Source organism: Parasteatoda tepidariorum, chromosome 9 (assembly GCF_982258835.1).
Source record: "Parasteatoda tepidariorum strain Cologne lab strain chromosome 9, Ptep-v5.0, whole genome shotgun sequence".
Lineage (NCBI taxonomy): Eukaryota > Metazoa > Arthropoda > Arachnida > Araneae > Theridiidae > Parasteatoda > Parasteatoda tepidariorum.
In genome coordinates, this window is record NC_141763.1 from 77,586,992 (window position 1) to 77,612,418 (window position 25,427).

The 25,427-nt window shown below is 28.2% G+C and overlaps 1 protein-coding gene across 4 annotated transcripts in view; it reads right to left on the reverse strand.

The window, feature by feature from the left end:
- The window catches only part of LOC107450329 (A disintegrin and metalloproteinase with thrombospondin motifs like), a 121,044-nt gene that overhangs the window by 34,275 nt on the left and 61,342 nt on the right, over positions 1–25,427 (reverse strand). For all 4 annotated transcript variants that reach the window (XM_087152191.1, XM_021147654.4, XM_087152190.1 and 1 more), the window contains 2 exons: positions 11,754–11,917; positions 8,770–8,833 (listed from right to left, as the gene is read on the reverse strand). In XM_087152191.1, the coding sequence (XP_087008317.1) occupies positions 8,770–8,833; positions 11,754–11,852 (163 nt within the window). In that variant the 5' untranslated portion in view covers positions 11,853–11,917. The remainder of the gene's footprint in view (positions 1–8,769; positions 8,834–11,753; positions 11,918–25,427) is intronic.

A 25,427-nucleotide genomic window follows, 5' to 3' on the forward strand; every position in this document is an offset into this window, starting at 1 on the left:
CCTTAAGTGGCACCCATCATTCTGCTCGATTGGGACTTCCTTATTTCTTTGAGGCGAATTATGCTTCTTCCAAGGATAGCAGACATTAAAAGAAATCTAAACCGTTACGTAGTGATGTAATTTAATGCCAGATTTCTTATGATTTAAGTGGAAATACGCAAGGAACAATTTGCCGAGTGCTGTTTAATAAGCAATTCGATTAAATGATGTCATGTGACTCGACTGAGAAAAAAAAGACGTATGAATAGATGTTTTGTTTACAAAAACTAATTTGTGCCCTTAGGATCAAGCTGCATTGTCTTACACAAGGAGAAAAAATTCTGGTAAATCTATCGTAATGTATGATAATGACATTTCTGGGGAAAAAAGTTTAATTTTGGTAATAAAATAGAGGGTTTTAACCATTCATTAAGTAATTTTTCCGATCCTATGGTAACGGATTTCAGTAAGAAACTTCCTATAAATAAAGCTTCATGACTTTTTATTATATGCACTATATTAAAATTCGGTGCACGTAAAAAACCATATTGTTTAAATCTATTTGACTCCAAGTTGATTAAATAATAGACGAGCGAAAAATTCTGCTAAAAAATAAACCATTATTCTGGTAATAAAACCAAAACATGTGGTATATAAACCATTCATATGGTAACGATTTCCGTTCATACGGTAACTGGTTTTAAAGTTATAGTTCGTATTATCACACGTTTAGTACAAAATATCAAACTGAAGATACAAAACGCTTTGAATTTTCTGTTTACCCATCTTTAATATGGTCAGTATTCATCACGTAGAATTTCTTGAACTGAGTTATAATTTTTTTAAAGTCTGTATATTGACATTCACCCAATATTAAGTTTTACGCCGACCTAATAAATGTGAGAAGATGAAAGATGTTAGTCATAATATCAAAAAAAGTGAATAGATACTAATCTGCAAACTGTCTATTAAAATGAAATATTTATTATGTTTTTACACTTAATGCATTATTCTTATGTGAATTTTTCTATGTGAATTAATATATACTTTTTTATGATACACGTTTTCTCGCCGAAGCTAGTAGCGTAGAGACGTTTGAAAGCATGTTAGCTGAGCCCAATCCTTGTTTCTTTTGATTTACCTATCGTTAGTATGACCAGTCGTCATCGCGTAGACGTTGCCACAAGATGGCAGATAATTAGAAGACTCGAAGTGGGTAAATCACAGACTGCCTTTTGTAGGGTTTCGAGAAATGTGGTCTCCATAATGTGGTGTGGAAGGAGTTCACAGAGACTGGAACAATAATCCACCAACCTGGTCAAGTCCGTAAAAAGGAAACAATGAGGGCTCAAGGCTGTTATGTGAGGTTTTTAGCCAAAAGCAATAGGTCCGCGACATCAACATAACTGCCTCGCAGCCTGTAAATTGCAAAAGGCACATCTATTTCACAGGTAACTGTCTCCCAGAGACTTAGTGCAGACGGACTGTATGCCAGATGCCCTGTAATCTGCATCCTTTTGACTCTGACCTATAGAAAGGACCGTCTAGCATGGAACACCTGCCTTAGACAAAGGATTATTGGGGGTGGGTTCTCTTCAGTGATGAGTCACGATTCAGTCTGGAGAGGAAACCCGATAGTCGATATCGGCCCTCTAACATTATCGAAAAGGACCACTATGATAGAGATGGTCAGATGGTTTGGGCAGGCATCATGGCAAAAGAGCATACCGATCTTCATGTGTTCGATAGATGTACTCGGACAGGTCAGAGGCACAGGGACAAGATCCTGCCATCCTATGTGAGACTTTTCCATGCGAAGCATATGAACCTGATTTCATCGTTATGGACGATAGTACCAGTCTATTCAAGGCTCAGTTGGTAGATGAATATCTCCAATAGGAGGACAATCAGCGATTGGAGTGGCCTGAGATGTCTCCTGACCTCAATCCATCGAACTGTATGGGACGCCCCTCAACACTGAATTGGAACTCGAAGACCAGCCCCAACGGAAATCGATTAGCTCAAAAGTGGCTTGGTGCCAGAGTGAATGTGATTGCCACAGGTATTGATAAGAATCCTGGTAAACAGGATGAAACGCCGATGCGACAGTTGTGTAGCTGACAGTGTGTCAGATAGCTGCTATGATGAACTAGTATCTAATATCCTTATTATAAGGTACAGGTTGTGTCCATTTTTTGTTTTCCCGTATATTGATCTTATATCGGATGTTAATCTGGCCAGTTTTGGCTTCATTTGCTGTGCAGATATAAAAAATATTAGAAAAAATAAAAAAATAATTTGTCTCCTCAATTGTTTTCACCAGTACATTATTATTCAACAAGACATATGTAGTACATTATTATTCAACTAGACATAAGGTTGACAGATAAGTCCCCTCGACTATTATATGTACCTAGCTACAACGAACTAAATGACTTCATAAGGTGGTCATGCCTTAATAAGCGTGGATAAAATAGAATCAACGATCATTAAGTGAGAATCAACGATTTATCTCATAATTAACAGTATGAATATTATCTTTTTCATGGTTACTAAGCAGTGTAGGTTGAGCATATTTAAATAGCTAATAATTTCTTCTATTTTTATTTAACCATTTTTTCCGAGAAATTTCTAACAGTATAAATATGAAATGTCTTTTGAGGGTGTGTTACTTTTTCGAGAAATATTTTTTGCGAAAAATCTAACGCAACAGACAAAAGACAATTTTTTGCAAATTACAAAGCAAATCTTAAAAATAATTTCTAAATTACTGAAATAAAAAATATTCACTTTTTTTAAAAAATAACTTTGATTTCCTTTTGTAATTTCTTGCCATCTAATATTATTGATTTTCTACTATTGCTGGTCAATGATTTTGTATTTTTTTAAATAATTCTGATGATTGAAGGTAATTCATATAAAGTCACTTTAAAAGTACAAGTAAAAAAAAAGTAAGGGAAAGTTTTAAGCTTTAGCTATGATCACAAAATAAGACTGTCAGGCAGAAATACAGAAGTCACAATAAATACATATTCCACTCACTCATAGCGATCACTTATTAAATTTATTAAAAAATATGCTAATGACTTTATATATTTTTCGACATTTTTTCTAAATAAAAGGTTTTAAAAAAAATCATAATTTATGAATGTATCAGTAGTTCTCTGGTGTTAAAAAAGGAACAATGCAAGAATTGCTTTGTGTTGGTCAATTATCAGTATTTTTCATTATAAAAAAATATTCCTATTGAATTTCCACACATAGTAAAAATTGCATGATATCAACAGGATTATAATAATAAGTGCTTATACCAGTGAATTGAAAAATTTAAAAAAAATTATATAGTTTTTTTTTAAATTTCTTTTTGTTTAAATATTTAATTATTAATTTTTATAACACTTTTTATTAAAAGCATAAAAATAATTTGAAGTTAAATATTTTAGTTTCAAAAAAATTTATTAAGCGATACATTAAAATGCTACACTCCAATATATATGAAGCTTACAATAACTGACTACTTTTTGATGAAGCTGCACTGTTATTTTAACTTTGGGGAAAACAAACCACCCACCATCTAATTACTCTGCAGTAATTTCGCTAATGTCCTTGTAGAATAGTAGAGTCAACTACAAAAACATTGTTTGTTAATCCTAAAATTTATAAAAGTAATCAAATTTCTAAAAAACTGGACAACAATAGAGTGCTTTATCAGATGCAACTGCAGGTAGCCCTTGACCCCGACGCATATGTTTCAACTTTCACATATTCTTTGGGTGGTTTCTTCCGAATTCACGTCCTTGGTTTGCCAACGCTCAAGAAGAACTGGCACCTTTTACGCAGCTCTATAGGGGTGGGATTGATGTTTTGATTTAAAGATGAGCCGTCATTAAAATTTTTTTCAATCTCTCAGAAACAGACGGTCTCCGTCACGAGTTAAGCACTTGGCGTTTTTGTCAGTGAGTCATGCCGTTTAGGTATTAAAGTAAACATAAATATAACGCCTTGTCTAAAAGCACGCAACTGCAGGAACTAAATAGGTAGGAGGTAAAATCATCACAATTTGTATAGAAATTATAACAAGCTCTTCGCTAAACAAAACTATTTCCTGGTTATAGTACTTAGTTGAGTGGATATGATTAATAAATTTCGTGTTATAATTGTGACCGAAAACCAAGAAGGAAAAGTACTTCTTCATTGTTTCTTTAAAATGATAACCTTTTATTTTTAATATTTTTAATTAAAAACACATTTAATTTTTTTAACGAAGACAGCTATAAAGATTAGCGTTCAAGTGAAAAGTTAGAAGACAAAATCCGAATTAGAATCTATAATTTTAAATGAATCTGAAATTTCGGATTTAAAATCTTCAAAAAAGTAAAGCTCATGTCTAAATTACGGTAAAAAATTTTTAAAAATAATAAACTAAGTCAAATTGTAATCTATGTTAACAGCATCTTTATTGTCAAATCATTGGTGCTTCGGGGGGGGGGGAATGTGGTCAAAACTGATGGAATATGATAAAGTTTACCGTATTTCTGACTCTATGGCAACATCAAAAAGTTCGGTAATCTTTACCGGAGAGCTTTGTTAATGGTTTTGATAAAGCTAATAATAAAATATAATTTTATAATAAGTGATAAAATTTAGTGAATGCGATAAAACTGGTAATTTTATCATAATATCTTAGGGCATGGCATGAAAACCATTTATTCGGTTGCCTTTATTTTTCAGTTTTGCATTTCTTACTAAATGTGTAGTAATAAGAGTTATAATTTTGAAAACCAGAATTTCTGTTTAACCGTTACCACATAAACAGAATGAATGGTTTAAATGCCGTTTATTTTGGATTTATCAATCAGATATGATTTCTTTTATCAGAAATCTTGTTGCATTGCCATTTTGATAATTTTACCAGGATTTTTTTCCTCTTTGTGTAGTTCTTCTAAAACTTTTCAAAATGCCTTCCAATTCAAACTCAGCGCTTTTCAAGTTTCATTAGCGCATCTTGTTCATACTCGTTTCTTTTTCTTTTCTTTTCTTCCCTTTTTTTTGTTTGTGGTTTTTTTGGAAACAAAAAGACCTGCCCAAAAAATAGCTATTTCTAGAGATTATTAATTTTTCGAGATACTTGTCCAGGTTATTACCATTTCAAACGCTTAATTAACTCTGTAAAATCAGAAAGTTTTGGATGTTGTCATATCCGTGTCACCTAAAGCCTTTCCAAATTCCGTTAGACAGAAATTTTTGCTCTAGATTAACACGCATTGATTGTACACCAATCTTTCTCTTCAATGAGAGGTAATGGAATATTACACCTTTACAAAACAATCATATTTTATTATTAATATTAATAAGCAATTTTTGAAAATTTCCATGAATTGTGTTTACAGAGAAAAATATTTTGGTAAAATTACCGAACGTTATTAATAACATTTCTGGTAAGAAAAATTTTTTTTTGTGGTAGGTAAAACCGAAATATGCGCAATTTAAACGCATTGGGTAATTTTTCTGTAGCGGTTTACCGGAAGTTCAGGTTCTCAAAATTATAGCTCTTATTAACACAAAAAATACAAAACGGAAATTTAAATTTAACTGAAAAAATGGCTTTTATGGCATGTTCTAAAGTATCATGATAGAATTATTAAATTTTAATACACTTACAAAATTTTATTTCGAATTTTAAAATTATATAGTTAATTTAATCAATACCTTTACCAAAGCGCCTCGGTAAAATAAACCAAGCTTTTAGAGGGTACCCTAGAGCCAGAAACACAGTAAATGTTACCGTATTCTGGTATTTTCGGCAATATTGTAACAATGCATACTCTTTGTGGTATTTCTGCGTGGAATATCTTTCTGTTAAATAGTTTTCAATCGTCCAATTATTCTAATTAGCTCACCATAATATTTAGAAGTTTTCCCTGATATATTAATTAAAAAATTAGGGTTTTCAATTTTTGATGTAACTGAAAATATTATGAGTTACAGCCAAGTTTTTTGTATACTTAATGTCCATATTTTATTGCATTTTCAGCGGGTTTTTTTTTTTTTTTTTTTTTTTTTTTGAAGTTAGCATTTTAGAAAACTACATTTATGCTTTTAAGGTGCCATATTTTTCTATTTATTATTATTTTTAACTTATTTAATATTTTTTGAAGATACAGTAGAACATTTAGATAAAAATATTTTAAATTTAAGAAAGTTATTTTCTTTTAAACATTGTAAAATACAACAAATCGTTTCAAAATTCATCCAAAAAAAGAAAAGAAAACTTGCCTAAGTTGAAGAAAACATTCAGAATTCAAGTTAGACTTTATGATAGCAGAAGAAACAAAAATCAAATCCTTTCTTCCATACTTATGGATATGAAAGTACTGTTTTTTATGTGAAAGGCAATTAAGTTCATTATTTAATTATAAAACAATAAAAAAGTCCAAAAATGCCCAAAATTTTGTATCTATTATTTTTAAATGCAAAATTAGAGGCATCATTAAGAGGGCTTTTTATCATTAAAAACGATTAAGAACTTCGAAAAATGTACTATGACAATGTAAATGAAGATTTTAGATTTAAAAAAAATCTAAAACTCATTGTATCCGCATACTTTATTGTTCACTTTTATTTAAAACAATACCAACTTGCTCAATCAACCTCAAAGCGTCAAAATTCGTTTACAAGTTAAACATTCTACTCTCCTTCGACTAACATACTTACATAACCTTCAAAAGAATTTTATTCAGTCACAAATTTTTCAGAACAAAATAATAATTGTTTTTATAAACATTTTCACTCATTTTTTTAATCAGAAAAACAATTTAGCATTATGCAACAAATTGCCATGTCGTGAGATATTTACAGATAAGGAAATAAAATTTTTTGTTAACTGAAAGGTGGTTATTATGTTCAAATTCATTTATTTCTCTGCAAGTCTTTTATATGTAAAAGTTATGTGTTCTTAAAATAAAAACATATTATATTTGAACAAAGTGTGTTCAAGGTTAAGTTTTATTATCACGCTTTTGATATAAAATTACAATACTGATAGAACTATAAAAATTGTTCTGAAATATATTGCTAGTTTAATACTCGATTCGGCTCAAATAGAGCGGGGAGCACTTGTGCAATTAAAATGGAATAGACCCTTATATTATTCTCCTCTGAAATAATTTATGCCAAAAAGTGTTCCTTTTTTAAACTTAAATCCAGTTCAAAAACCCTTATTCTTCCTAATTAGATGAAAAAAACTTAATTAAATAAACATTACTTTAAAAATTACGGAATGTAAAAATGGATTTCATGAATGTGCCTATGTGCCGTTTCTTTAAGCCGTTCGGAATTTTTTACAGTGTGACAACAAACATTTACGTGTATTCGCCACTCTTAAATGACCCTGTCAACCACCCTGTTATCCAATAAAATGTCGAATGCTTTTTACATTTCGTATATTCTGCTTCATGTGCCGTCTTTTTATTTCGTTGTGTGAATTTATTATATGTAGCTTTTATGGTTGCTGTGCTATATCACATAGTTAGTTTCGTTTTGGTTTGGACCTTAAGACTATAGAGTGTATTTCGTTGTGTAGCAAGTTTTTAGCTTGCATGGCTTTTTGGGGCTGGATATATAATACCACAGTTGCCATTATGGATTATGTGATCCTAGGTAACAAAAATATTTCATGTATGTTCGTTTTAATGTAAATAATAATAATAAAATGCTTATGCTTATCAAAAAAATTTTAAATTATATTATAATTAGAAGTTTTTATTCCATGAAATTTTAATAAAGCATATTTCAACAAAAGCTTGTATAATGTCTAAATATTGAATAACATCTAAAATACAACTCATATCCAAGCTGTCTTCTTCAGTTTCTATACTCTCAGAAATGAAACTTACTTTTGACGATTCAGCAATCCTTGAGCTGTATTTCGATAACTTTGAGGATCATTTCGTCACAAAAACACAGTGATTTATGTCGAAACGCGAACTCTCAAATGTAAGACAATGTTTTATCATCTCGATACATCATCGCAGTGCATTGTGGGAGATTGTTAACAAGATTGACGAAACCAAGATGATGACTAGACGATCGAAAATAAAGGGACGAAATGTGCCTAAGCGCTTTTATGGTATTCAATGAGTTGGCCTCGTGTCAGGAAGATCCCGGGTTTGGATCCCGCTTCCGGAATGGTTGTAATTTATTTCTTTGTTCTATGTGTCCTACCAGTGTTATTGGGCGGTATGGATCCATCTATATGATACCCACGATAAAGTGATTATAAGAAAAGTTAGATGCATTAGTCCCTAAGAGTCCCTTTTAGTGATTTGTTTGAAAAAAATAGAATGACGAAGTATGTCTTTAATTTTAGCGAAATTTGTTTCCTCGTAGATGTCAGATATTTCGTCAGTATGACGAAATTTTCACTCTGATTATAGTACTAGGAAACAGTTTCATTAGAAAAGGTCTTTAAAGAATGTCTTTCACTAGAAAAAGTGTTTTATTTTTCTTAAATTTGTTTTCTCGAAGAAATAACAATATTTTGTCACTTCACCGAAATTTTGCAGTCGGAGTATAAACGGTTTCGTCAAAAATTGTGTTGAGTTTTGTAATGCTTGAGTATTCGTTTTTACAGCGTAAAAGCCCTATTAGATCTTTCAGAGTTTAAATTTAAAATTTATGTACCAGGTTTTTAAAATAAAAAAATATCACAACAAAAAAATAAAGGATATAACTATCACTTAAAGAGGAAAATGTGTAATATCTGGACATATTTTTAATTCAAAAACTTACCTTGATCATAGGATTCAACATGAAACGTTTGCCTTAAGAGAACTGGATCCATACGTTTGTGAAGCTAGAAGAAAAAACATAAAGCATAAATTGTTAAATCATGTTTAAATCGACGAGCAACAATTGGTTAAAAACATTAAATAATGCATAATAATATAAAATGATAATAAATAATTGTAATAATAATAAATGATACATAATAATATATACTAAATAACGTATACTAAAGAATATATAATCAATAATTAATGAATTTTACACATTGTTCTAAAAGTAAAATAACCTCTTGTCTACGCATATATATAATGAATACGGAAATAGAACAACAAAAATCGCAATCAATTTTTTTACTGACTGTAATATAGAAATTTATGAAAATTCAAACACAGACATTTTTTTGGCAACAATAAGCACCAGAACAATTCCTTCTTTAAGAAAACAATACGTCTTAGTTTTATGAAGAAAATTCATTACTGGGACAAAATTTACGAAATTAATAAAAGTGTGGAAGATGCTCATTCTAAACTGCAACGTATTGGGGACATCAACTTTGTATGTCAACGCACACTGTGCAAAAAAATAGTAAAAAACTGACAAACATGAATAACTTTTGATCTAATGATTGGATCTTCACGATCTAAAACTCAATTTTAATGGCACGAGGGGATGACCTCATATATCCTAATTAATAAGCGCAGACGATATTTTGAGTTACAAAATCAGTCACAAATGTACTTTGTAATTTCTCTCAATAAGCATAACTCTTTTTTTTACTGTTTCGGATTTCTGACGCTCAAAATATAGGGGTAGTTGCAATCTGGGAAATATGGTCTCGAGAGTTTGATCAGAGGAGAGTTCCAAAGTTTGGACCCCTTAAAGTTAATTTTACTTTTTGCGTATTTCGCTATATTTCGAGAACTTTTTAAGCAAATTGAAATCTATATTTGCCCACAAATATGAAATTTGTTTAGGCAAGATAATTCCATGCAAAAAATAGTTTCGAGTAAATATTTATTATTTTTCATTATATTATTTAAAAATGGTCGAAAAACTGTTGAATTGTAAGGTATGAAATTTTTTTTTATCAATTTAAGGAATATAACTTCATGGCAAAATTCAAAATTTGAGACAAATCGGCCGAATAGTTCCTGAAAAATCAAATTTTAAATATCTGACTTTTTTGAAATTCAATTGTGGCTACCCCCTATAATTCGGGGGTCAGAAATCTGAATCCCACGAAAAAAAGGTATGTTTATTCAGAGAAAGTTCATTTTCCTAACTTAAAATATCGTCTGAACTTATTAAGTAGCATATTTGAGATCACCCTCTCGAGACATCAAGATTGAGTTAAAAAAACATGAAGATCCCGTCATTATATCAAAAGTTATTCAGTTTAATCCATTTTTTTTTCGTTTTTTTTTCTTTGGTGCACTATACACCAAAATATGTAGGGAAGACAACGGCTTGAAAAATTTCGAAATTTTAATTTAATCTACCAAGCATGTTTGTCTACAAAAAACATGCCCCAAACATCGATTTTAATTGATTATTAATGAAAATATATAAAAAGATTATTAATGCGTTGAAAAAATAACATTAACAACAACATATCAATATCAACACTTTTATTTTAAGTCAGCAAAAATGTCTAGTTCAAAATGATATTATAGACTTTTACATTAATTATTTTAAATAAAAATTTCCTCATCTTTACTAAGAGAATAAGAAATGAGCTTGCTTTATTTAATAGCTTCTTATTTTAGGTAACTAACCGTTTACCTACGGCGCATGATAGCAACTGATATTCTGGGTTGTTGAAAAAAGGGTTAAAATAAATAATAAGCAAAGAGTTAAAATAAATAATATTTCAATCTTTTCCATTACTGTAGATTTTTTTCCTGCCTTTGTCGAAGTTTTTTTCCTCTCTCCAAAATCTCGGCTATTTTATTCGAAATTTGAGGAACATTATTTAATCGGAATTTTACGGTATTAATGATTGATTATTTACGTGCCCAGACAGGCATGTAAAGAAAACAATACATGCCTTTATTCTAATGCATGCCACGACTGTCGAGGAAGACTCAAGGCAGTTGTTGCCTAGAGTCTTCCTCGATAAATTGTCTCTGATAAAGTAGTCTCAAACATTCTCCATTGGATTGAGGTCTGGTGATATATCTGGCCAATCCATTCGATAAATATCTTTTCAGACGAATTTAAAAAAAAAGAAAAAAACGTCATGCAAATTTGGATTTTGGTTGTAAACAATATAGCTATTATATACAAAATTTTAACCTCCTTTTGAAAGTTTAAATAATTGATTGAGGTTGGCTGGAAGTAGTGGCCAGACGCGGATTATACGGGTAAGGGTTTTACTAACCTATGTACGTATCCGCGTCTGGAAAAAAGAAAGAAAGTTATTATATACAATATAGTTTAAACATATGGGGTAAATAAAACTGAAAAAGACAATGTAAACATTGTTTTAAGTTTAATTTAGTTTTCACCAAAAATTTTAAGATCTGGTCATACCATAGTCATTTAATTATAAACGCCATTTGTTCAACTAAATTATTTAAAAAAGAAACAGACTTTTTCCGGGTTTTATTGTTTTGAGAAACTTGTTTGGATTTTCATAATGCCATGAGAATTCGAAATGACTGTAAATGATTGTCGCAAGCACTGTAGGCAGTCATCACGATTATACAATCTGCAGGGGGTCTTCTGGAATTTTTTCACTTATTTCGAACAAATTGTTTTCTAGCACACTGTAAATATTTTACATATAAACACTACAAAAAATGTAAGTATATTGTTCAGTTTCATTGCTAAAAATTCCCAGATACTTATTTATTTTTAATTATTATTTTTCTTTTTTTGAATTTTTATCTATTTACGAGTCCTTATTAAAACCATTGACTAATATGTATTTAAAAATCACCAAATTTATAGTTGTAAAGATGTTACAAAAAATTAGTCAAACTTACCGGCTTAGTACGATGAATTTTCTTGTTATGATCAAAACTACTTGTCATCTGAAGAATAACCCATAGCCAGTACACTATTTGAAATCTCATTATTTCCATGATTAATCTATTTTAAAGAGTTATGAATGGTGGATCTTTGGATGGAATGTCGTTGTCATATGTATCTAAAAAAAAAGATTTCACAGTCAATAAAAAATGTCCAATTATTCTGGAACTACACTGCAAACAATTCTGGATCAAATTACAGTAAAAGTATTGGAATTAAATTTCATGGTACTTTTTATCGTAAAATTCACTTTAACCAGAATATGTTACGAAACAAAAAATCTGATATACCATTATTTTTACAGTAATAATAACAGTAAAATCACTATATCATTTTAATTAAATAAATATTATTGTAAAAGAGAGTTTTATAGTAAAATGGATTTTACGGATGATGCCGGTACTTGATATCGTAATTTGATCCGGAAATTTGACAGTGTATAATGCGAAAATGAACCAGTGAATAAAGCATATAAAATAATATTAATCACAGATAAATTTTACTTTGAAATCTTTTGTAAATATTTGTTACAAATACAGTGAACTCTCACTTATGCGCCGACATTAAAGACTAACAGAAAAAAGAGCAAAAAGTAAAAGAGACACATGAGTAAAAAAATTATTCAAAATTCTAAAACACAACATAGATTGCAATGTTAACATGAATGCAAATGTTTCAGAAGAATAAATGCTAATATTTATAATTATTTAGTATTTATTATAACTACGCAAAGAAAAATATTTCCTCACAAATTACAAGTTTATTATTGACGAGAAATTTATAAAAAAGATATTTCTTTTTCAAATTCATACGAATAAGAAATGGAAGTTTGTGTAGCTGTATTAAACAGCAAATAATTTAAACTTCCAAAGCTTTCGAATGATTTGGAGAAATTTTTTCATCATCTTCATCATTACCATCATCTACGTCATTATCAGCGATTTGATTAGCGATGTTTCTTTTTTTCTAAAAAAAAAAATATGATTCCTTTTTTTAATTTAAAGAAGAAGAAAAATTTGCTACTCTAAGAAAAATGTCCGCACATAATTGAAATATTGGTTTTTAGAGTGACTCATAAGTGAATAATAATTATCATTTTTCTATATACATAATGAGCTGAAACATGTGAAAATCATCTTAGAAATGAAAAATTCACATAAAAGTGGTGGTGCATAAGAGAGGTCACTGCTTAAAATATTTCTCTTTTTAATCAATGCGATGATTATATGCATTTCTACGCAACACAACAAAAAAAAATATTTTAACGAATTTCAACGAAATAGTTTATATTTTAAAGTAAACGGAGCTTATACAAGATATACAATACTTTTAATGAAATAATGAAATACAATTTTTTGAAAAATAAAAATTTTAATTTTTTTTTCTATTTTTAAATTTTTTAAATTAAATTGTTGCATTTTGCAATGCATAAATATTATAAATACACTTACTATTATTATAATTTAATAATAAAAAGTAACAAAAATTTTGAATGGAATTCTTATTGACCAAGCGATTTTGTAAATATGTGTAAAAAGGTTTTGAGTCGCTCCAACAATTTCAGAGATATGGCAAAGTAAGCAAAAAAAAAACATTTATCTAATATAATTTTTTGACCGATATCTTCTGCCTACATTTTCGATATTGTAATTAACTTCACCCCCCTCTTCATATTGAGGATCCGTAATTTAAAATATTATTTAACCTAATTAACTAGCGTATTTGAAGTCTAAGCCACGAACCATTAGTTTTGTCTCTTAGTAAACGTTAATCCGATCATGAGATTAACGTTATTTAAGGTAATCCGTTTCTCGTTTTAAGTACTTCAATGATTTTTCCTCATCTAATCTCATTAATTTTCCGTTAATTTTTTACTGACACCAGTTAGGACTTTAATTTATTTCCTTGCTGAAACATTTTTGTTATTATTTTTTTTTTAAATTCCAGCATTCACTTTCACTTTTAAGATCATTCAATTTATTTTATCGTTGGTCTGACCTCTTAACATTCATACATCGTTTTAATATAACTTAAATTCATAAATAGTAAGTTTGTTGCGCATTCTCAGCAAATTCAGTATAAATTTTTTTAAAAAAACCCTTCATCCATAATCTTTAGCAATTTTTTTTAAACTGTGAAAAGTTATTGAATTGAATCATGTTTAAAGTTGATACAAAGTATCTAGTAATTATGTTCTAAAAAAAAAAGATTAATTTGCCCGATAATACACATTTAAAAAAGTATAGTCAAAAGTGATAGAATATGGTAACATTTACCGAATTTTTAGCTTTCTGGGAAAAAAAACGGTAATTTTTATCGAAACAATTTGGTAATGATTTCTATAAAATGATTTCTATATTGCTTTAAAATTTTGTAAATGTGGTTATTTTATCAAGATACCCTAAAACTTGGCATAAAATCCATTTATTTGTTTAAATTTACTTTTCAGTTTTGTATTTTTACTGAAAGTAATAAGAACTACAATTTTAAAAATCTAAATTTCCAAAAAACCGTGTGAACCATATGAACGGCAAAATTACAAATGTGTGGTTTAAGTACAGTATATTTTAATTGTATTACAAGAATTATAGTTTCTTTTTTACCAGAAATATCTTTATAATGAAGTATGGTAATTTTAATAGAATTTATATGATATTAAGTTTCTTAATAAAAAACGATAAAATATTTATTTAAAATAGATTTTTTTTTTAAATTTTGAGTGAGTGTGGCAAGAAATTATTGGTAAAAACTATAATTTTTATATAAATGAAAATATAGTATGAATCTGATGATAAATAAACAGATGATAAATAAACAGATGATAAATAATCTATTTATATATTCATTTTTAATTTTCTAACAGAATTGTTGAAATTTGTTTTTATTTTATCATGTGTACTTAATCGTTCAAAAAAGAAAAATCTAATTCAATAAAAATGATCCGAATTATATACTTAATTACATTTTTTTATGTCTTTGTATATCAATTGAACAATTGTGTATGAATTTTATTGTGTACAAACCGTATTGGATACTTGCTTTCTAAGTTGTAGAAGTATACAGATTTAAAATTTGCATCAAAATTATTTTAACACAATTTCATAACAAAGAAACATAAATATACTTCAGTCAAAGCTAAATATAACAATTTATATTAATTGTTGATGAAATATCCAATCAGATCCACCCAAATTATTATTTTATTTAAAGGTGAAGAGTGCCACTCATTTAAATAAAAAGAATTGCTATGGGGTGTGACATCCGCTTGCCGAGGCCAACAATTATTCCTTTTTCCTTATTTTCCTGCCATCCGTTTTTTTTTTAATTAAATCAATATTTTATATATTGCAGTCTCTATGACCTCAATGATATTCCTTTTTAATATGCTGAACAAGACTGCATATGCGAGGATTTTAATTTCTTTCCAACGACCTTTCAAGAATTAACAATAAAAAGAAACTGTTCACGTAATATTATTATGCGATGACATTTCAGTAGTTTAACACCGAGCAAATAATATGTAATTTCTTAAAATAAATTAAAAATAAATTAATATGTAATATCTTACCTTTTCATTAAAGCTTACTTAATCATCATCAAGTTGAAAAATTACTGTTATTTAATTTCATTATCATTGCATTATTTAAACTTAATTTAATTAAACGTCGTGTGCAAGTGAAATTAGCATAAATGCAATTATTCATTTTTAATAATTTATCAAAGCTTTTATGGAGTTTTCATGAGGTCTTTAAATATTTTAATTTATGCACTCAGTCGCTTAAATTATGAGCTTAAAAGTTTATAAATTATAATTTAAAACATTTTGTAACTAATTGAAATTTTATTTTTTTAAATGAAATTAGAGATGATATAATGTTTAAGCTGATAAGGATGTATTCCTTTCTAAGGGTAATTTTTTTATTACTTTGAATGTGTACAGTGAATTTAAATTAGTGGATTAAAATAAAACTTCGTAGCCTAAAAATAATTAATATACATTAGTTTTCAATTTTTTTTCCTTCAAATTTCTTTAAAAAATAATAAAATACAAAATATTGCTGTAAAATCTATATACAGCTAAGTTAAATTCAATATAAATGTAATAATTGTTTAACTAGTTATCGCAATGTTTTGCGCTCTCAATAATAAAATTAATTCTTTAATTAATAAAAAGGAAGTTTTTCCAGCATGACTAAAATGATTTCTTTAATAAAATTAAATTTGCTAGCGATCTTGTATTTAAGCGAATTTAGTAACACTACCCTAGTATGGTTATTTTACTCTTTTAATGGAATTAATTTGCAAAATCTATAATAAAATTTACATTAATGTCAGAAAACTCTTAAGCTCTGAAATTGTTTATAAAAATTTAAACAGTGACTCACCATATATCTTAAAATCCTAAAGAAAGACAGTATTGTTTAAATTTTTAAATGAGATTAATCAAAATTTAAAATTTATATTATAATTTTGATGTAGAAATGTACAATCCAAAGCAGTGTACTTATATTTAGTAAGCGATTTTCTTAAATCTTTTAAACTATATTACCTGAATTTATTATTAAAAATCAATGAGAATTTTAATAATTAAAAATCAGTCAGAGATTAGAAAATTTGATAAGAAATTAGAGCGCCAGGAAAAAAAATACATAAAAGGGGCACCAGTGTCCCAGCTGCGTTAAAGGGTTAAAAAGCTGTAATTATTCTCAAACGTAAATTTATTTTTAAGTAAGAAAATAATGATAACCTTATGACTAAAGATGATATAATGATAACCTTATGACTAAAGAAAATGTCATATAAATTAATATCTAAGAATTCATTCATAATATTCAGTGCATAATAATACATTATGATTTGAATAACAGAATAAGCAAACATGATGCCTCAATAACAAAAAAATAATTGAAACTGAAGTTTCATTAGATTCAGAAATGTCGTTTACTTTAAGAAATTATCTTCCACTGATGAAACTATCTAACTTTTTTCGTGACTCGCACAAATTAAGCTCGATATCCCAGTCTCAAAATGTTGAGTTAACCTGCGTCATTATAATTTTAATTTTTAATCTATTTCTAAATTTCTTCAAATCCAACGTTTGTATTTCAGAAACATTTTAATCTAACAAAATGTATTTTGAGAAATTTGCTTGTATTGTAATATACAAAATTAATATCTAAGCATTCATTCATAATATTCAGTTCATAATACACTATTCATTTATGCATTGAATAACAGAATAAACAAACATGGTGCCTCACTTACAAAAAAATAATTGAAACTGAAGTTTCATTAGATTCAGTTGTAAAACAAATGTCGTTTTCATTAAGAAATTATCTTCCACTGATGGAACTATCTAACTTTTTTCGTGACTCACACAACTTAAGCTCGATATCCCAGTTTCAAAATGTTGAGTTAACCTGCGTCATTATAATTTTAATTTTTAATCTAATTCTAAATTTCTTCAAATCCAACGTTTGTATTTCAGAAACATTTTAATCTAACAAAATATGTTTTCAGAAATTTGCTTGTGTTGTAATACACAAGATTAATATCTAAGCATTCATTCATAATATTCAGTGCATAATACACTATTCATTTATGCATTGAATAACAGAATAAACAAACATGGTGCCTCAATTACAAAAAAATAATTGAAACTGAAGTTTCACTAGATTCAGTTGTAAAAGAAATGTCGTTTACTTTAAGAAATTATCTTCCACTGATGAAACTATCTAACTTTTTTCGTGACTCGCACAAATTAAGCTCGATATCCCAGTCTCAAAATGTTGAGTTAACCTGCGTCATTATAATTTTAATTTTTAATCTATTTCTAAATTTCTTCAAATCCAACGTTTGTATTTCAGAAACATTTTAATCTAACAAAATGTATTTTGAGAAATTTGCTTGTATTGTAATATACAAAATTAATATCTAAGCATTCATTCATAATATTCAGTTCATAATACACTATTCATTTATGCATTGAATAACAGAATAAACAAACATGGTGCCTCACTTACAAAAAAATAATTGAAACTGAAGTTTCATTAGATTCAGTTGTAAAACAAATGTCGTTTTCATTAAGAAATTATCTTCCACTGATGGAACTATCTAACTTTTTTCGTGACTCACACAACTTAAGCTCGATATCACAGTTTCAAAATGTTGAGTTAACCTGCGTCATTATAATTTCAATTTTTAATCTAATTCTAAATTTCATCAAATCCAACGTTTGTATTTCAGAAACATTTTAATCAAACAAAATCTATTTTGAGAAATTTGCTTGCGTTGTAATATACGAAATATAATTGTATGGTGGTAAAGGTTGAATTGTACAATTCAATGACAAAATTCAAATGATTCTGACATATTGCAAATGATTCAAAACGTTAAAAATATAATGCTTCGCTTATATTTTTGCAATTTTACGGTTAGTCATTAGTCCTCCTACATCGCACGGTGGAGAAGAAAAAGGAGAAAATGAAAAGAACGCCGCCAAAAAGTTTCACAGTTTTCCAAAACATATAATACTTCAAAGAACAAGCAAAAGATGGCGCTGAGCAAGTTTCGGTGACTTATTTATTATCCCTCCTTTTTGAAATTTATCTAGAATCGTGTGTTGTTTAGAAGTTATACCACGAGTCTATCTCAATTCTAATTAAAATAAATATACATCATAAAAAACATCAATTTTTCATGAATTAAAAAAAAATATTTGTTATTAAAATATTTGTCCTTAAGGTTGTTTATTTTTGTATGCATAAATTCACCATTTTTATGTTGATCGAAATACATTATTTAAGATTCTAATGTAAAAATATAGATTTTAAATTAATATTTTCTGTAACTATTTAGTTACAGAATAAAAATTGTTTCAATTGAAAGAAGAAAAAAAATTAAAAATAAAAATTGTTTAAATTTAGTTACCTTTTTCTACTAACTAATTTTAAGATGCAGTTAATGTATTTAATGGGTAACAAAACACTTCAAACTGCTCGCGTGTTTTTGCATAGTTATTCATTCATTAGAAGTGTTAATTATTTTAAAATCAATATAAATTAACTAGTGGGCTGCGCCCCCTGCTCGCTAACGCTCGCCAACCCCCGAAAATTGCTACGCAATGTTATATGGTTTGCTCCGCAAACCAACCTCGTTTCGCTCGCTACTAACTTAGGTACATTGCAAATGCACAAAATTCTAAGAATTCAAAACAATCATTCAAATCCATATAACAACTTTTTTTCTAAAAAAAATTACATCTTTTTAGTAAGTACTGAGTCCTTAAAATAAATTTGAATTCAAATAAAGGACATGTAATTCGTTAAATCTATTAGAAATGTGCTATAGTATGAAATCTTAAGATAAAATTTCTAAAACTGATATCTCTTTAAAAAGATTAAAATTTCGGCTATAATTAAGTCTATTAAAAATTTAAATAAGTGAATTGCAATGGAAAAACCTGCATAAACAAATAAATTCTAGTAAAACAAATAAATTCGTGATATAAATCAAAAATTGTCAAATAAATTCGTAATACATAAATTCGTGAAAAAAAAACGCTTTCGACAAAAAACCGAAATAGAGATCTATCGACAAAGACTTCTGCCTAGCTTATGCTCTCCCTGGTTATTTCAGTTTCCGTTTTTAAAAGCGCTATATGTTGAGCCATCTTAGCTAGATTTGGCATGTGACATTTTTAGCGGTAATCATTGGTCTATTTTCTAGCGTTGCCATTCGGGGAGTTGTAATGAGGCTTTTTTTTATCGCCGTGTAAGAGAAATATATATAGAGATTATATTAAATTAATAAATCTGTTAGAAAATATGTAATTTAGATATCTCCATTAGCTTATTTTCTCCATTATTATAATTTTTCTTTTGCCATGTACTCTCTGACACAACTTTGTAAGAACTTTGTTTGCTGGAAAAACAAGGGATAGGCTTTCTGTTATTTTGAAGCTTTGTTTCAAAATTGCTTTGAATTAAAACGAAATTGAAAAAAAGAAACTGCTTGAAATATCAGAAAAGCATGAGAAAATCTTAATTATCAGAAAAGAATCTAACGTTTAAAACGGAATTTGATTTGATGTATAACGACTTCAATATGTTTAAATTTACTATTAGCATCAATCAACATTTTGCATTTTCATGGTAAAAGAAATCTGAGTTGGCCCTTGATTACAGTGATCGATTACGACTGCAATTGATTACAGATAATTACAGCTATGTAATCAATTACTTGTAATCACGATTACAAGAAACTAAAATTTTTGATTACATCAGAGTAGAGCGAAAATGTAATCTATCACATTTTTCAATTACAGTAATCAATTACTTGTAATCATGATTACAAATTTTGATTACAACTGTAATCGTGATTGCAATACTCGATTGGAGTAATCAATTACTTGTAATCATAATTACCCGTAATCGTTTTTGTTCTGATTACTTGTAATCGCAATTATTTGGAATCATGATTACAGTTGTAATCAAAATTTTGATTGCAGCTGTAATCAAGATTATAAATAATTGATTACTGTAATCAATATTGTAATCATGATTACAGCTGTAATCGAAATTTTTAAAAAGTTGTAATCACGATTACATGTAATTGATTGCTGTAATCGACTTTATAATCATGATTACCTCTTTAATCAAAACTGTAATCATGATTACAAGTAATTGATTACTGTAATTGTTTATTGTAATCACGGTTACAGCTGTAATCAAAATTATGTTACCTTGTAATCATGATTACAAGTAATTGATTACCGTAATCGATTACATTTTTGGCCAACACTGAAAGAAATAATGTATATGTTACTGTGAATGACTTAATTTGGTGGTTGTTGACTTCCAACCGTGAATGTTGACAATCACATAGCTGTTTTGGCAAATATCCGAAATATACACCAGGTCTAGTTAACTTCCCGGAATGCCCTACATTAATGTTTTTTAAGGTTCAGTGCCACTGTCCGATATGCATTTAACCCCGGTACCCCGAACACTAATATTTCTCCTAATCTATCTTTAGCAGATATTCAAATATCGTTTAAATATAATAATATCAATGATTAAATTAGTATCAAATCGGATGTAACAAATATTTCGGACATTCACCAAAGATGAAATTCACATCTGAAAGTCGACATTTTCTTGATTTTGACCATTTACGGTAACATATATAAATGCAATTATTATTTATTAATTGAAATCAAATACTATATATCATTTATAAATGCAAGACTTCATTACAGTTTAGCTTCATATGTTCGCCCTTATCTTTGTATATGCAAATGGTTACATATAAACATTTTTATACCGATTTTACGTTTCTATGCTATTTAAAGTAAGCCTATAAAATAATCTAATAGCCCAAATATTATTAGCTTTTTATTAGAGCAAATGCAACAATTTTTCAATTGAACATTACTATTTATGATGAAGGAAAATCCGTTCGGAAATTCAAACTTTTAGTTGCCTTCACCTTGGATAAACTGTCGGAGATAATTGAATATAAAAACGAATAAAATATAAAAGACTAATTTGTCACGCTCCGGCAATAATCACAACCGGAGCAAAACGGAGAAAGTAGGTTTCGAGAGAGTTAAAAAAAAAATGGCCGAATCCTTGGACCAAGCCCTACCGTCACGATCCTAGCGTGACTCAACCGTGACTGGCGAAAAGAAACTGTTTCTAGCTCTTATAATGGCATTTACGGTAAAGTGTTATTGTGTTCTTTGAACTTTGTAGTTTCAATTACCGAAACAAATTTCATGGAGCTTAGAAAGAATGCCTCTTTCGCTTTCGTTACAACTCAAGTTTAGTAATGTCGAAAACAGATAAAATATCGATATCATTGTTTATCATTTAAGTAATCGATATGTTTCGTGTTCTTTGAACTTTGTAGTTTCAATTACCGAAACAAATTTCATGGAGCTTAAAAAAAATGCCTTTTTCGCTTTCGTTACAACTCAAGCTTAGCATTGTCGAAAATAGATAAAATATCGATATCATTGTTTATCATTTAGGTAATCCATATGTTTTGCGTTCTTTGAATTTTAAAGTTTCAATTACCAAAACAAATTTCATGGAGCTTAAGAAGAATGCCTCTTTCGCTTTCGTTACAACTCAAGTTTAGTAATGTCGAAAGTAGATAAAATATCGATATTATTGTTTATCATTTAGGTAATCGATATGTTTTGCGTTCGGAAATTTTGCAGTTTCAATTACCGAAACAAATTTCATGGAGCTTAAAAAGAATGCCTTTTTCGCTTTCGTTACAACTCAAGTTTTGCCAAAAATAGATAAAATATCGATAATCATTGTTTATCATTTTGTAATTGATATGTTTTGTATTCTTTGAAATTTGTAGTTTCAATTACCGAAACAAAGTTCAAGGAGCTTAGAAAGAATGCCTCTTTCGCTTTCGTTACAACTTAAGTTTAGTATTGTCGAAAATAGATAAAATATCGATATCATTGTTTATCATTTAAGTAATCGATATGTTGGTTCCCAATTTTTTTCGGCTGCGGAACCATAAAAAATCAACCTCTTTAAACTGAACCCCGACTTTATAAATAAGGTTTATAAAGGTAATAGTTAACGTTATTACTTATAAAAGATATATTTGAAATATTTAATTAGAAAAATGAAGATTTCTCTTCGTTTTATCATTAATAATCTTAAATTAAGAATCTTCGTTAATATGCGTGAATTCTTATTCAAACACACGAGGAAAAATTACCGTACTGTAACAGTAAAAAAAATTTCAGTAAAAAAATTACTGGTTAATGAAACCAAAATATACAGTATTTAAACCACTCATTTGGTAATTTTTCCTTCCATATGGTGATACTTTTTCGGAAATTGTAGTTTCTTAAAATTATAGTTCTTATTCCAACACATTTAGTAAAAAATACAAAATTGAAAAGTAAATAAATGGTTTTTATGTCATGCTCTTAGGTACCATGATAAAATTACCAAATGTTTCTAAATTTAATCATAAAACCATGTTTTATCGTTAATAAAAAAAAACATTATCGAAGCGTTTCGGTAAAAATTATCTAGATATTTTGTATTTCCATGCAGCCAGAAACACGGTACATTTTACCGTGTTCCAGTAGTATTTACCATACTTTTTTTTCTCAGGGCATACAAGTAAATTTCTCGTTTACAGAGTAGCAAAAAATACTGATTTTTCTCAGTGCATTTCTCTAAAGGGAGTAACTATGTAACTATGTATCGTTTTTTACTTCACAAGTAAGTAGCTACCAAATCAGAGTGGTAGGTTGAATCTGCGCCTAGTACAGCTCTAGTCATGATCCGATTTTTTGCTCCAAAAGTCTGATCTATTTGCCTTTACTCCGAATAACGAGTAGATTGCATTAGATTTTGAATAGCAAATTACATCAGTCAGAAATCAAAATCAGTCAAATAGTTTCAAACAATTGTAATTTCAAGTAATTCGTATTCATAAATGTGCATTTTTCAAGTAGTAATCGATGGTATTCGTTAAAACTTCGCCTTCAAGATTTTCATTTTCATAAATATCAAAATATGAAAACATAATTCAGAGATGTTTTAAATTTTTACTATTCCTAAAATACCTTAATCGTGTGTAAAGTTAGTTAGAAATAAATCGTATGTATATTTTAAACCATCATAATTTTCAATGAGTTATAAAAAATATATGAAAATGTGTGTTTAATTTTTTGATGTAAAATTAAAAATTTTAAAATTTTGTAAAAGTTTGTGTATAAATCTTATGTGAACAAAGAACAATTCAAAAACTGCGCAATTGAATGTTCAATTTAAAACTTTTACGGGCATTACTTAATTAAATATTAAAAAACATTATTAAATATATACAATTTTTGTAAGGAATTATCGTTTATAATTGTGGGCAAAATGTTTTGTTCCTTTTCAACGGTTTCAGAAGCGAGAAAAAATGCGATGAAACTGAAAATTAAATAACTTTCGATCATTAGTTATTGAGACAATATTATTTTAAGAGTCAATAAGCCAAATACGCTAAAAAAACTCCTGTTTTTTTATTCTTTTTTTTATTTATTTCGTAACTTGAAACATCGTTTAAGCTACCTAGTTAGCTAATTAGGATTAATCCTTAGAATCATTAAGATTGAATCGCAGTTTATGACGATCAGATTATTAGTTCAAAACATAAAGTGCTCCGATTTTTCCTTTTCAGTTTTTTGTACTTATATTTATTCTTCTGTCCTTTTTTAAAAAAAAAACACACATTCGGTGGTTTTATTGTAACAGCATAAAAATTTTAATATCATAATATCAAGACATTTAGTTTGCATTTCCTGAAGATATAATTTTTATTACTCTAAAAACAGTTTTTTAAAAACAGAGATTAATCACCAACAACAGAGATTAATAAAAACAGTCGTTAATCTCTAGTTTCGTCATTACTTCAAATTTAAAATGAATTTATTTGTAACTTGAAAATGAATTTAAGGAATTTCATTTTCAATGAAATTACTGAATTAAATTGTAAAGGAATTTATTTGAACTTGAAACATCAGCTACCCAACTTAGTTTGCGCAATTCAGGTTATCTCTTAGAATCATTCAGGTTTAAGAATATGTGACAATCAAATCATTAATTCAAAAGTTATTAAAATGCTCTGTTTCTTTATTTAATACTTGAGGTTTTAAAATAAATACATGCAGTTAGCGGATATATTGCGACAGTATCAGAAATGTTAGCATTACAAATTCAAGACATTTATGTTTCCTAAAAATGTAATTTTCACTACTGTAAAAAAATTTTTTTACCTAATTAAATTCTAATTTCATCATTATTTTAAAATTAGGTTGCAAATGAATTTATTTTAAAATATTTGGTTAATATTATAAGTTCTAACATTTTCAGAGAAAAAATAATTTGTTGTTGAGGAAGCATTATTTTTTATACCTATACCATCTTATTATTAACAATTAATAAAATCAAACTTTTACAAGGTTTCGAAGGTTTCTTAACGAATTCTCTTTTATGCCGCTAGATTGATATAAAATACTGGTTGAAAAGTTGTCGACCTTGCTCTCATTTCTAATTATTCCTTAATTTACGAGGGAAAGTCCACGGTGGATGCTTACGGTAATTTTCAAACCTGTAGTATATACTTGCAGACGATAAAATTCAAGCTTAATTTTGATTAATAATCACCAGTTCTAATTGTTTTTAGTATTTACGAGCAATGCATTGCAATCTAATTTGTTGCTTTTGATATTTTTTATTTTCGTTTCATTTATCTGTAAGATATCAGAGCAATGAGCTGAGGAAAGGATTTTCTTGTGGATGCGTCTCAAAATTTCATCGATAAAAATATTCAATTAAACTTTAATTTTCTATGATTGTTAATTGTTATGAATCAGCACCAATTCTCAATCTGAATGCTTAAAAAAAATCTTTAGTCTTAAAAAAATCTTCAGAACCTGAAAAATAACTAAAGCACCTATTCTCATTATTTTTATTTAATTGATCCATTATCGAACATAAACTAAAGAAACTAATTGCTTGAAGGACATTTTTCATTTTTCCTGCAGACGATAAAATCCAAGCTATATTTTGATTAATAACTCACCAGTTAAAATT